Here is a 12,065-nt window from a genome sequence, read left to right on the forward strand (position 1 = left end):
GCACTATGAGGAGAAATGTGGGATTTAAATACTTGTCCTTCAGCATTTGCATTCCCCCTGGGTCTCTGCTGGTAACATTCCTACCTGGTGTCTTCACTGTAGGACTTTCTGGTTGGAGACAGCATAAATAAAGACACATCCCTACCCACGCAGATGTTTGTAGGCAGAGAGAGGGATCTTGGGATGGTACAAGTAGCATTTTATGTTTGGGACATCCAAACAGATGTGTATTTGAAAGACTTAATGGCTGATTCTGAAGCAGTCTTCCAAAAATAAGTGTCCTACCAAGGCACCATTAGAGCAATCACTTTATTGATGTAAATGGTGATAGGCTCTGGATGGTTTTATGCTAATTTAAAGAGTGACAAGATAAATCAGATAAGTGAGTCGCAGCGTTCTGTTGCTTTTGCACAGCAGATGGATGAGGGAATGCCAGTCAAAGATGCTGGTCTAGGTGGGAAGAGGGTGGGAAATGATGTTTTCCTGTCTTGCTGTGGCCCTGCGTGGGTGTGGGGTGCTCCTGAGCACTGAACCTGCCTTTGAGGTGGCCTCAAAAACCTCCTCTGCCTTGGGGTTCCCATCGGAAATATGGAGACTTCCTCATCTGTGGGTTGGAGGATGAGTTGAATTTGCATTGCAGGCTTGAGCGACTCTGGTTGCAGAGATTCTGGAGATTTTGGGGACACTCTGTGCCTCTCTAAATGGCACTGTTCTTCTCTCAGTTCTGCGTGCAACCTTCAGCCTCAGGTTTCTCCTGTGAGTCTGGGATGGGCTTTCCTCATCTGACAAGTCCCAGCCAGGACAGTGCAGCCAAGGTGCTCACGATGGGCTCTCCTGTGTGGTTCCATCTCAGAAGAACATCTTTTGGCCTTTTCCCATTGAGTGTTGCCTAGAGATGGACTCTCAGCCCATTTACCTTGTAGAGCTGGCAGGAGTTTCCCCACCTAAAGTGCAGAGGGGATGCAAACCAGGGCAGGCTGGAGCCTCAGGCAGGTCCTCACCTCTTCTCATCTAAGCAGCTGGCACTAAGAAATTTTGCATGGCTGCCTCTCTCCCCAGATAGATTGGAGATGACACTACTGGTGGTGTTAGTGATGTCAGGTTGATGTCTCTGTTTTCTCTCCTCTCACTGCTCTGATAACGTGGGGGTGAGGAAGGGCTTGGAGATCCCTCCAGAGATGGATCACAAACCCTGAAGGCTCATGAATTATTTCGATTGCTCTTCAGTTGTTAGCAGCTCAGCCTGATTTAGGTGCTGTGAGTTCCTGTTTTGCAGTTTGGAAATGACAAGTGTTTTAGCCATGTGCACTCTGGGATGAGGTTTGAGCCTACGAAAAATTAAGCATGTCCTAAATGTGTGGGTTGGAAGCTTCAGTGGCTTCCCAAGAATCATAGAGTCACAGAATGGTGTGGGTGGGAAGGAGCCGTTCAAGGTCATCTCATCCAACCCCCTGCAGGGACAGGGACATCTGCAGCTAGAGCAGGGTGCTCAGAGCCCTGGCCAACCTCACCTGGAATGGTTCCAGGGATGGGGCAGCGACCACCTCTCTGGGCAGCCTGGGCCAGGGGCTCATCACCCTCAGCAAAATTTCTCCCTCCTCTCTAGTCTAAATCTCCCTCTTTTAGTTTCAGACCATCTCCCCTTGTCCTGTCACATCAGGTCCTGCTAAAATCAAACGTAAGCATAAAGTGAAGTCTGAGCAGAAGTCTCTGCAAAGTCTGAACTTGCAAAATTTGTGCTTTATTATAGAAAACTTCCTTTTTTTTCTACATATTTCAGCCTTAAAAAAGGGACGTTTTTGGATCACCCCTGACCCCTATCACAAAGACGACAACATCCAGATTGGGCGAGAGGTGAAGATCTCCTGCCAGGTGGAGGCCATCCCTTCTGAAGAGCTGACCTTCAGCTGGTTTAAGAACGGGCGTCCATTGAGAAGCTCAGAGAGGATGGTGATCACCCAGACTGACCCCGACGTCTCCCCTGGCACCACCAACCTGGACATCATCGACCTGAAGTTCACTGACTTTGGGACCTACACGTGTGTTGCGTCTCTGAAGGGTGGTGGGATATCAGATATCAGCATTGATGTCAACATCTCCAGCAGCACGGGTAAGGAGGCTCTCTCTGGGGTCAGTGGAGCCAAGTTGTGGCTTTCCTGCACTCAGAGAACATTGGGGTTTATGCACAGGGCACTCCTCACCACAAGGTGAGGTGTCATCGAATGGTTTGGGTGGGAAGGGACCTTTCAAGGTCACCCAGTCCAACCCCCTGCCCTGAGCAGGGACATCTGCAGCTAGAACAGGTTGCTCAGAGCCCCGGCCAACCTCACCTGGGATGGTTCCAGGGATGGGGCAGCGACCACCTCTCTGGGCAGCCTGGGCCAGGGGCTCACCACCCTCAGTAGCAAAAAATCCTTTATACCTCCATGCAGACCCTAGACCAGGAGCTGAGTTGCTTTGACTGAAACCTGAAGGTGTGGCACGTGGTGGCCTCTCCCAAGAACATCCTCATGGCTGATGTACCCACATGTGTCCTCTTTTACTGTCAGAAAAGTTCCTGCTTCTATGAAAAGCCTTTGGCCTTTCTTTAGGACTTGACTTGCTGGGGAAGGATTTGGGCACTGGCTGGGATTCATTGGAAGCCTCTGTTAGATGCCTGTACCTAGAAGCTCACCACAATTTCTGCAAGCAATGACGAGTTCCATCAGCTCTTTAAATTTACTGTCCTGTAAAACTTGAGAAAATCAGAAAGGGAGAAGAAAAAACAGTGATTGGGATTGGCCTTATTTAGCATCTTCAAAAAAAAAGCTGCCTGGTTGGGTGGCTTCCTCACCCAATGAGGTGGAGGCTGAAGTGGTTTCCGTGTGCTCTGAAGGTCGTTACTGATTCATCAAGACTCATTACTGCTGGGGGAATGATGAACACAAGGCCCAGGCACTGATGTGGTTTCCACTGGCCAGGACTTGCACGGGTGGGTTGATATTGAGCTGTGGGACTGTTTGCTGGTTTGGGGGAGAGTTCTCCTTTCTTGGAGGTTCCTCCTGGAGGTGCCAAGCGAGGGGCTTGGCAAGGAGGGGATGTTACCTCCTGGGGCAGGAGGGAGGTGGTTGGATCTCCTGTCACCTCCTAGGGCAGGAGGGAGGTGGTCAGATCTCCTCTGTCACCTCCTGGGGCAGGAAGAAGGTGGTCGGATCTCCTCTGTCACCTCCTAGGGCAGGAGGGAGGTGGTCAGATCTCCTCTGTCACCTCCTGGGGCAGGAAGAAGGTGGTCGGATCTCCTCTGTCACCTCCTAGGGAAGGAAGGGAGGTGGTCAGATCTCCTCTGTCACCTCCTAGGGCAGGAGGGAGGTGGTCAGATCTCCTCTGTCACCTCCTGGGGCAGGAAGAAGGTGGTCGGATCTCCTCTGTCACCTCCTAGGGCAGGAGGGAGGTGGTCAGATCTCCTCTGTCACCTCCTAGGGCAGGAGGGAGGTGGTCAGATCTCCTCTGTCCCTCCAGCAGCTCGCAGAGGGACACGTGGCAGTGCCAGTGGACGTTGGTAGGCTCAGCGTTGTGCTCATTTAGCAGAAGGATTTTTTGCCCTGACGTTTAGTACTTTCCACAGGAAAGGGATGGATTAATGTTCTGAGAGTCTTACGTAAATGGACCTGAAGTAATCCCTGAGCAGCCTCCCCTTCACCCCCCTCCAACCCATCTCCATAAAGTAGGTCACTGAACAGTGGAGATGAAGACTCAAAGGTTGAACGTTTGCCCTGTGAAAGCTCTGTCATCCATAAAACCAACCCTGGGCAAACGTTACTGGGAGACAGGATGGCTCCTCCTGCACATCTGTGGGGAGTCCAAAGGCAGGAGATCTGAAAACAGCAGCAAACTCCTCCCAGGAGAACAAGCTCATGGTAAGCAGAAGGAGAGGTGGGTCAGGAGAGGGCTCCTGTGCTGTCTTACCCCCCCAAAATCAGTGTCAGTACGGTAAGGGAAGGAACATGTGTCACTTCTGGCTCAGCCTCTCTTCATCTTCCCCCCAGAGGCAGAGCTGGGCAGGGAGTAGTTGTTTTGGGGGGTTGTTTTACTTCATTCCCTGGCTGTGCTGCTCTGAGCTGCTGCTGGAAGGGCTGATGGATGGCTTGAACTCTTGGGTTGGAGCTGGTGGAGACCCTTCTCTTCCTGAGAGCCCTTCCTGCTGTCTCCGCCCAGTATGGGCACAACCAGATGTCCTACGTGGCAAAGAGATCAAGCAGATTCTTTCTCCATAGGTGAATCATTTAGGTTGGCAAAGACCTCCAAGATCATCGAGGGTGACCATTAAGATGTGCTGAGCCCGTGGTACCCTGGGATAGACACATCCCAGAGGGCAACATGGACTTTGGGCATGAGCACAGGGCGGGCTGGTGGCCACCCGGTCTCCTGTTCCACCTCGCAAATCAGCCACATCCTGGCTCCTGCAGAACTCTGTGTGTCCTCCCTGTGCTAAGTGGGCTTCCTTGTTAGACTAATCAGCTCTCTGTTAAATAATGAGTTAATTAAGCATCCAGGCTGATGTGTTAGGACACGTGGCCTTGGTCTGTTTGGGAAGTGTGTCCCCTCTGGTCATCTTGTTCCTCCTTTGAAGATGCATTAAAGAGACCTTAATTTTGGTACTAAATGTTTATTGAAATCATAGCACTGTCTCTGTATAATGAAAGAAATGGATTTTGTGAGATAATTAGTGGCCCAATTAAGATGTTTGTAAACCTTAAGCACTGTCCAGAGTGATCATTCAGAGGCAACCCCTGGTGGGGCCTTGGACAACAGATCTGCTTAGACAGTAAAATAATTCCAAAATCAGTTCTTATACCTCGAGATATTTTTAGATGTTTTTAGTATGTATGTTCAAAGTCCAAAGAAGGGCAACGAAGCTGGTGATGAAGGGTCTAGAGCCCAAGTGTGGTGAGGAGCAGCTGAGGGAGCTGGGGGTGCTGAGCCTGGAGCAAAAGAGGCTCAGGGGAGACCTTCTGGCTCTGCACAGCTCCTGACAGGAGCCTGGAGCTGGGTGGGCGTCGGAAGGAGCCCCAAGCGACAGGACAAGAGGAAAGAGCTTCAAGATGTGCCAGTGGAGGTTTAATTTGGATATTAGGAACAACTTCTTCACTGAGAGGTTGCCCAGGGCTGTGCCAGGCTGCCCAGGGCAGTGGTGGAGTCCCCACCCCTGGAGGGGTTTCCAAGCCGTGGAGATGTGGTGTGAGGGACACGGGGTAGTGGGGACCTGGCAGTGCTGGGGGGGTGGTTGGACTAGATGATCTTAAAAGTCTTTACTGATTTAATTCTGATTCTGTGGTTCAGTGGTGGACTTGGCAGCATTCAGTCTAGGGTTGGACCCGATGATGTTAAGGGTCTTTTCCAACCTAAATGGTGTGATGATTCCACCTTTCTACACCCCTGCTCAGGCGGACTTCCAAGCTCTCCTCCACAACCATCTCAGCCACCTGGTCCTGGAGCTCCCCTACATCTCGGGCTGTAGAAGAACAACCTGGAATGGTTCTTTTCTGCTCCATTCCTTATCTCTCCCCTTGGCACCACCCATCCCCCCATTTCTTTGTCACCATCACATTGATCTGAGTTTCTTTGGTGGCTTTTTTTCCCCCCTTTATTGTTGATGAAAACAAGTCCTATGTGATGAGGCTGCCAGTGCCTGTCAGTTGGTGTGTCACAGTCCCACACTCCTCCTAAGAGTTGTTGACCCTGTAGCTAATTTAAGCCCGATTTGACAGCAGAACAGACACCTCAGAGATAATTAATGACCTGTGGAAACAAATCTGGGAGTGTAGAAAGGGAAAATCCTCCCTGAGCAGAGACTCGGTGTGGTCCTTCTGCCTCATGAGCCAGTGGAGATCCAGTGGGAGTGGCAGACCTCCTGCCCATGGTCCTGCTCGTGGCTGAGCGGAGTGTTTGCAGCACTGTTATCTCTATTTTTCGGGATGGAAACTGAGTCAGAGAGGTTCAAGGACTTGCTCACAGTTGCACGTGACTTTTTTTGGCATGCATCTTATGACATGTCCACTGCCATTCCCTCTCCTTTCTCCCAAATGCCCCCAGAAGACACATGCGACTTCTCCTCCCCTCTACTCTGCCCTGGTGAGGTCAGTTCTGGAGGATTGTGGCCAGTTCTGGCCTCTCCAGGTCAAGAGAGAGAAGGAACTGCTGGAGAGAGGCCAGTGGAGGGTGTGGGGGTGCTGAGGGGCCTGGAGCATCTCTGTGCCAGGACAGGCCGAGAGCCCTGGGGCTGTTCAGCTGGAGAAGAGAAGCCTCAGAGAGTCCCTACCCCGGGAGGGGTTTCCAAGCCGTGGAGATGTGGTGTGAGGGACACGGGGCAGTGGGGACCTGGCAGGGCTGGGGGAATTATGGTTGGACTGGATGATCTTCAAGGTCTTTTCCCACTGGAAGGTTTCCATGATTCTCTGTAGCACTAATAGTCGAACCACCTCTTTTTCTCTTTCCAAGTCCCACCCAATCTGACTGTTCCTCAAGAGAAGTCACCGCTGGTGACGCGGGAAGGGGACACGATCGAGCTGCAGTGCCAGGTGACCGGGAAGCCCAAGCCCATCATCCTCTGGTCCCGAGCAGACAAGGAGGTGGCCATGCCGGATGGGGCGATGCAGACCGAGAGCTACGACGGGATCTTGAGGATCGTCAACGTCTCCAGGGAGATGACAGGGACCTACCGCTGCCAGACCAGCCAGTACAACGGCTTCAACGTCAAACCCAGAGAAGCTCTGGTGCAGCTCATCGTGCAGTGTGAGTAGACTTTCTCCTTCCCTTGGGTTCTTCTGAGAAAACAAGGTGGATTCGTTTTTCTCCTGGATACACACAGGCAAAAGACTTGTGGTGGTGATGTTTCTGGTGCTGTGTTGTTTGGCTCTCCAGCCCCCTCGTTTTAATGGAAATGTAGAAGGAAAAATGACAGAGGAGTCCCATTTATATTAAAAAAATATATAATAAATGGAGGCAATCATCATTTTCCCAATGCCTGGCTTTAAATTTCTTGACATGGTGAGGAGCACATGGCATAGGAGAACAGAATTCTGTAAATGCAGATCAGACACTGATCTCATTTCTTGGTATTATGTAAAACAAGAAGAAAAATGTAAAAAAAAAAAGATGAGAGCTGTTCCATCTCAGGTGATGTTCCTGCTGGTCTGCACAGCCCAGCTCTGGATGCCAACCTTCAGCAGCACGCCTGGGAAGGGAATATTGGAAATATTTGGGGATTTTTGGAAATAATTGGGAATATTTATTGGAATTGCTCAGCATTTTTTATTGGGAAATGAAAAGTCTGGTTTGATTTGGTGTCTGGGAAATCATGAGCTGGTTTTTGTTGCTGTGTATCTGGTGATGGTCACCAAATGGCTCGTCCTGGGCCTGTCCTGCTGTGGGTGCTTATTTCCACTGTTTCTGAAGTGACTTGTGCAGCCCTCCTTTATTCTGGTTTCAGATGTCCCAATATTATGGCAGATTTTGCTTTTGAAGAGTGCTCAGCACAACTGACCTCTTTTGGGGCCTCCAGGGAGAAGCTGCTGCCATAGACGTAGTCGTTACTAATAATCAAGTGATTTGTTTTTGTCAGGGTCTGTTGTGTAACAAATTATTTATGCAGCTGATTAGATGTTGTGGTATCTGCAGCACTTCCACCAGAGCTGTGTCCTGGGCTGCCAGCACAGCTTTTTATCTAAGCACGCTGCTGTCCCAGCCATGTGGGTTGATGGCACCAAGAGCCTCCTAAGAGTCAAGGCTGCTGGCAAACTGGAGCCTTCTTGCTCAGGATTCTCCTGGTTGTAGCTTCATTCCACCTGCATGGATTTATCTAAAGTAGTGTCCTTGGGTCCACCTCCAGAGATTGCAGAAGATGGCTCAGTTCTTAAATGATCCTCTGCATTCAGCCCTGGTGAGGCTGCACCTCAGATACAAGAAGGACCTTGAGGGGCTGGAGTGTGGCCAGAGAAGGGCAATGAGGCTGGGGTGACAGGTCCAGAGCCCAAGTGTGGGGAGGAGCAGCTGAGGGAGCTGGTGGTGCTGAGCCTGGAGCAAAGGAGGCTCAGGGGAGACCTTCTGGCTCTGCACAGCTCCTGACAGGAGCCTGGAGCCGGGGGGGGGTCGGGCTCTGCTCCCAAGGAACAAGGGACAGGACAAGAGGAAAGGGCTGCAAGCTGGTCAGGGGAGGTTGAGGTTGAGGTTGGACAGGGATGGTTTGAAACTAAAAGAGGGAGATTTAGACTAGAGAGAAGGAAGAAATTTTGGATGTTGAGGGTGGTGAGCCCCTGGCCCAGGCTGCCCAGAGAGGTGGTCGCTGCCCCATCCCTGGAACCATCCCAGGTGAGGTTGGCTGGGGCTCTGAGCACCCTGCTCTAGCTGCAGATGTCCCTGCTCAGGGCAGGGGGCTGCACTAGGTGACTTTTAAAGGTCCCTTCAACCCAAACTGTCTATATAGAGCCCCAGCTCCTGCTGATGTTTGTGCCTGCCCTTGGGGAACCCCTCAGAAACCCTGTTGGCCATGAAACTTCCTACCATGAGCCCAGGAAGGTCTCTAGGACATGGCTTCCTTGCTCTGAGTTGAGAGGGTGGCACCTGTAAAGGAGAAGGGCTGTCAGACACGTGCTCCTAAGGCCAGCGTGTCCCAGCCCAGCTTCAGGAGGACACCAAGAGGTGTGAGGAGTGGGAATTCGGCGTGGTGACCACGCTCAGAGCCTCAATCCTGTTGTGATGCTCTCTGAGTTCTCTGAGTTTGGGTTTCTCTGTGTCATTAAGAGAATGTAATAAATTCTAAACAACTAATGAAATCACACCAAAGGAGAACGTTCTTCAGGGATTATATTTGGAACAGAGCAGAGCTAATTAGTGAAGAAACAAGAGGCTGAGTGATGATCTCAGGTGCATCGTTGCAAGTCTGGGGTCTATCAGTGGGGCATAAATTAGTTGTTCAGGTTTTCCATCAGCAGGAGGGTTCAGAACTGGGTCCTCTCTGCTTTGGTGGGGGATGTGGTTGTGATTCGCAGCTCAGGATGGAGGGAAAAAAAAAGATCTTTTTATGCTTCAGACAGGCAATTTGGCAGCTGAGAGAAACTGCCATGTCTATTCAGTGACTAAATATGTGCCTGATGAAATATTGATATGTAAATATTATATGTTATATTAATAATGAAATAAAAGCTTGCAAAAGAAAAGAACGAGGTGGCCTCCATCTGAAAGAGAAGGGAATTAATGAGCTTAAAACTCGTGGAGATTGAGGCAAGGAGGTGTGAGAAGGTTTTTCTGGGTATGGATGGCTCATCCCTGCAGGGATTTCCCAGGGAATTCAGACTCTGAGCCCATGGATGGGGCTTCTTTGAGGCTGGGTGGACGAGGCCCTGCAAGGGGTGGGCATGGGGAGGAGGACCAGGATCACTGCTGGAGATTGGAGGTGGCCACAGGGAGTTTGAGCTCCAGAGGAACACACCTCATGGAGCCAGGGGCCATGACAACAGCTCGTTGCTCAAGATGATCTTCAATGAAGAAGATTTTCCATGCTGGGCAGAGCCAGGAGAGTTAAAGGGTCCCTTCAGGAGTGCAGGTAGAAATCCCAGAGGGTAAGAACTTCCAGGCTTTCAAATCACCTGAGAAATTATTCACTCTGAAAATGTATTGAAAAGGAGGGAGTCAGGGAATCTTCATGGGGCAGGAGAGTAATGGAATGGGGAAAGTGTCTTTATTTTTAAATGGTCATTGAAATCTAGTTTTAAGCAGGTTGAAATGCTAAAGCGAAAGAGTATTTACATTTTACATTTGTATTCTTTACATCACAGATACACCTCCCCCCTCCCCTTTATGTTCTGATTAAAGATTGGAGTGGAAGAAGCTGATTAATATTATATGTTAATTATTATGTCTTATATAACCAACTACATTCCTAGGATGTTTGGTTTAGGACTTTTTGAACAACTTCTTCCTCTCTATGTAGGATTTGGGTTTGGTTTAGGCTGTTTGTGGTGGGAGAAAGGGCAGGGAAAAAGAGAGCTAGAACTTTCTTGCTGCTTTTTTTGGGACATTTTTCATGTCTTTTTAGAGTATGGGAATGAATAAATGACCTTAACAGCTTCAAAACTTCAAAATTTCTCTTTCTCCTGTTTGCATTTATCAGTTTAGTTTGCTTTCTGAGGTTGCTTTCTCCATCCTGGGGCGATCTGTTCAAAGGAACTCCATTGCAGGTTGTTCCCAGGGTTGCTCTCATATGGCACAGGCACAACCTAAACCTCAAGATTCAGTCTTCTTCTTATTATAATAAGAATAAATTCATTCTTATTTAGGCAACCCAGATACTGTTACTCCTCTCCTTGTCTTTACCTATAGATAGAGGTCCCAACTCCTTAGTTCTTAGACCAGAAATTTTCCAGAAAGCTCTTTTAATAGTTTTATGTAAAACAATCAAACTCTATCCTATAAAACCCTCAGTGAAAGAAGACAGAGAACGATTCCAGCATCCTGCACAGGCAATTATGGCTTTCTTGGTAATTTATCCGAGTGGAGCAAAGGAGGAAAAAATACCTGGAATTAATTGATGGCTTGATCAGCAAAGCGAAATCCTGGGAGCTCTGTGACATTTAGCAAGGTCAAAGGCAGCGTGTGTCTAGTGACCTGGAGAGGTAATGAATATGCAAACCCTGGCAACGAGGAAAATTGTAAATGAGAACGAGATCATTTGAATTTTTTTCTTATTTAATGTTAAAGCTCTAGTCGCTGGGAGAACCTCCTGAGATGGAGCTTATTTTTTCTTGTTAAAAATTCCAAAAGGCAGCACAGCCCCGAGTACCCCAGAACCTGAAGCATAAACACAGATGTTATTAGGAAAAAAAAAAAAAACAAACTTGCATTATTCATAGAGGTTTCTTTTTTGACAGCTGGTTGTGTCGAAGAGAGTCTTGCACCACAGAGGAGTTCACGGCAGGGTCAGAGGGCAAGACCAAAGACAGTCTTCGAGACAAAAAGTTTTTGTTCTTTGAAGAAGTGAGAATGAAAGGAGGGGTGGGAATGGATGGAAAAGTTGCAGATCTGTAGTAAAAATGTGAGGAATCAGAAGAGGGTGTCTTTGAATGATCTGTTCTGGGAGATGGAAGCCGTAGAATCATTTAAGTTGGAGGAGACCTTTAAGATCATCAAGTCCAACCATTAGCCTAACTCTGCCAGGTCCACTGCTAAACCATGTCCCTCAGCAGCACATCTACATGACTTCTGAACACATCCAGGGATGGTGATCCAACCACTGCCCTGGGCAGCCGGGGCCAGGGCTTGAAAAGTCTTTCAGTGAAGTTGTTGTTCCTCAGGGCCAACCTCAACCTGCCCTGGTGCAACTTGAGGCTGTTTCCTCTTGTGCTGTTGCTTGGGAGCAGAGCCCGACCCCCACCTGGCTCCAGCCTCCTGTCAGGAGCTGTGGAGAGCCAGAAGGTCTCCCCTGAAACTCCTTTTCTTCAGACTAACCCCAATTCCTTCAGCTGCTCCTCATGAGACTTGTGAATCCAGGATCTGAGTAGTGAAGTTGATAATCTTGGGAGAATGGGACATCAGAATCCACCAGTGTTTCTTCCAGGCTCTGTCACAGAATCTTGCTCTCTCTTAACCATGGTCACATTCTGCTGATACCAGCACGTTGGAGCTTCCATTGATGTCACCTCCTTGAAGCCATCACAGGCTGTCCCCTGGCATTGCCAAGTTTAATGTTAGATTTAAATTGAAAGCTGAACGTTTTGATGGACATAGGCATGGAGACTCATATTGTCATGAACACTTCTGGGTCCCATTGTGTATTTGTCCACGTGATTATTTATTTTACTGTATAAATCACCATCTTCCCGTATAACTTCCAATTTTGATGTTGTGACTAGAAATGTCTCATAAACCAGAGTCTTTTAGGGCTGTGGAGACATTTAAAGCAAAGTTGTCCCTTCTTCTGCACCCCCACAGGGCAGATTTTGTTTCTGTTATTCCAACGTGTTGTCCACTGCTGTTCATATGAAGTTTTGCAAATCATTTCACTTGTGGAGAACCAAACCTGATGTCAGCAG

The 12,065-nt window shown here is 49.0% G+C and overlaps 1 protein-coding gene across 1 annotated transcript in view; it reads left to right on the forward strand.

The window, feature by feature from the left end:
• Positions 1 to 12,065, forward strand: part of LOC103773033 (MAM domain-containing glycosylphosphatidylinositol anchor protein 2-like) — a gene marked incomplete at both ends in the record, with an annotated part of 91,787 nt that overhangs the window by 55,663 nt on the left and 24,059 nt on the right. Inside the window, 2 exon segments of the mRNA XM_008940384.1 lie at positions 1,781 to 2,110; positions 6,478 to 6,771. Of these exon segments, the coding sequence (XP_008938632.1) occupies positions 1,781 to 2,110; positions 6,478 to 6,771 (624 nt within the window).

This window comes from Merops nubicus, unplaced genomic scaffold (genome assembly GCF_000691845.1).
Source record: "Merops nubicus isolate BGI_N331 unplaced genomic scaffold, ASM69184v1 scaffold1575, whole genome shotgun sequence".
In the NCBI taxonomy this organism is placed as follows: Eukaryota; Metazoa; Chordata; class Aves; order Coraciiformes; family Meropidae; genus Merops; species Merops nubicus.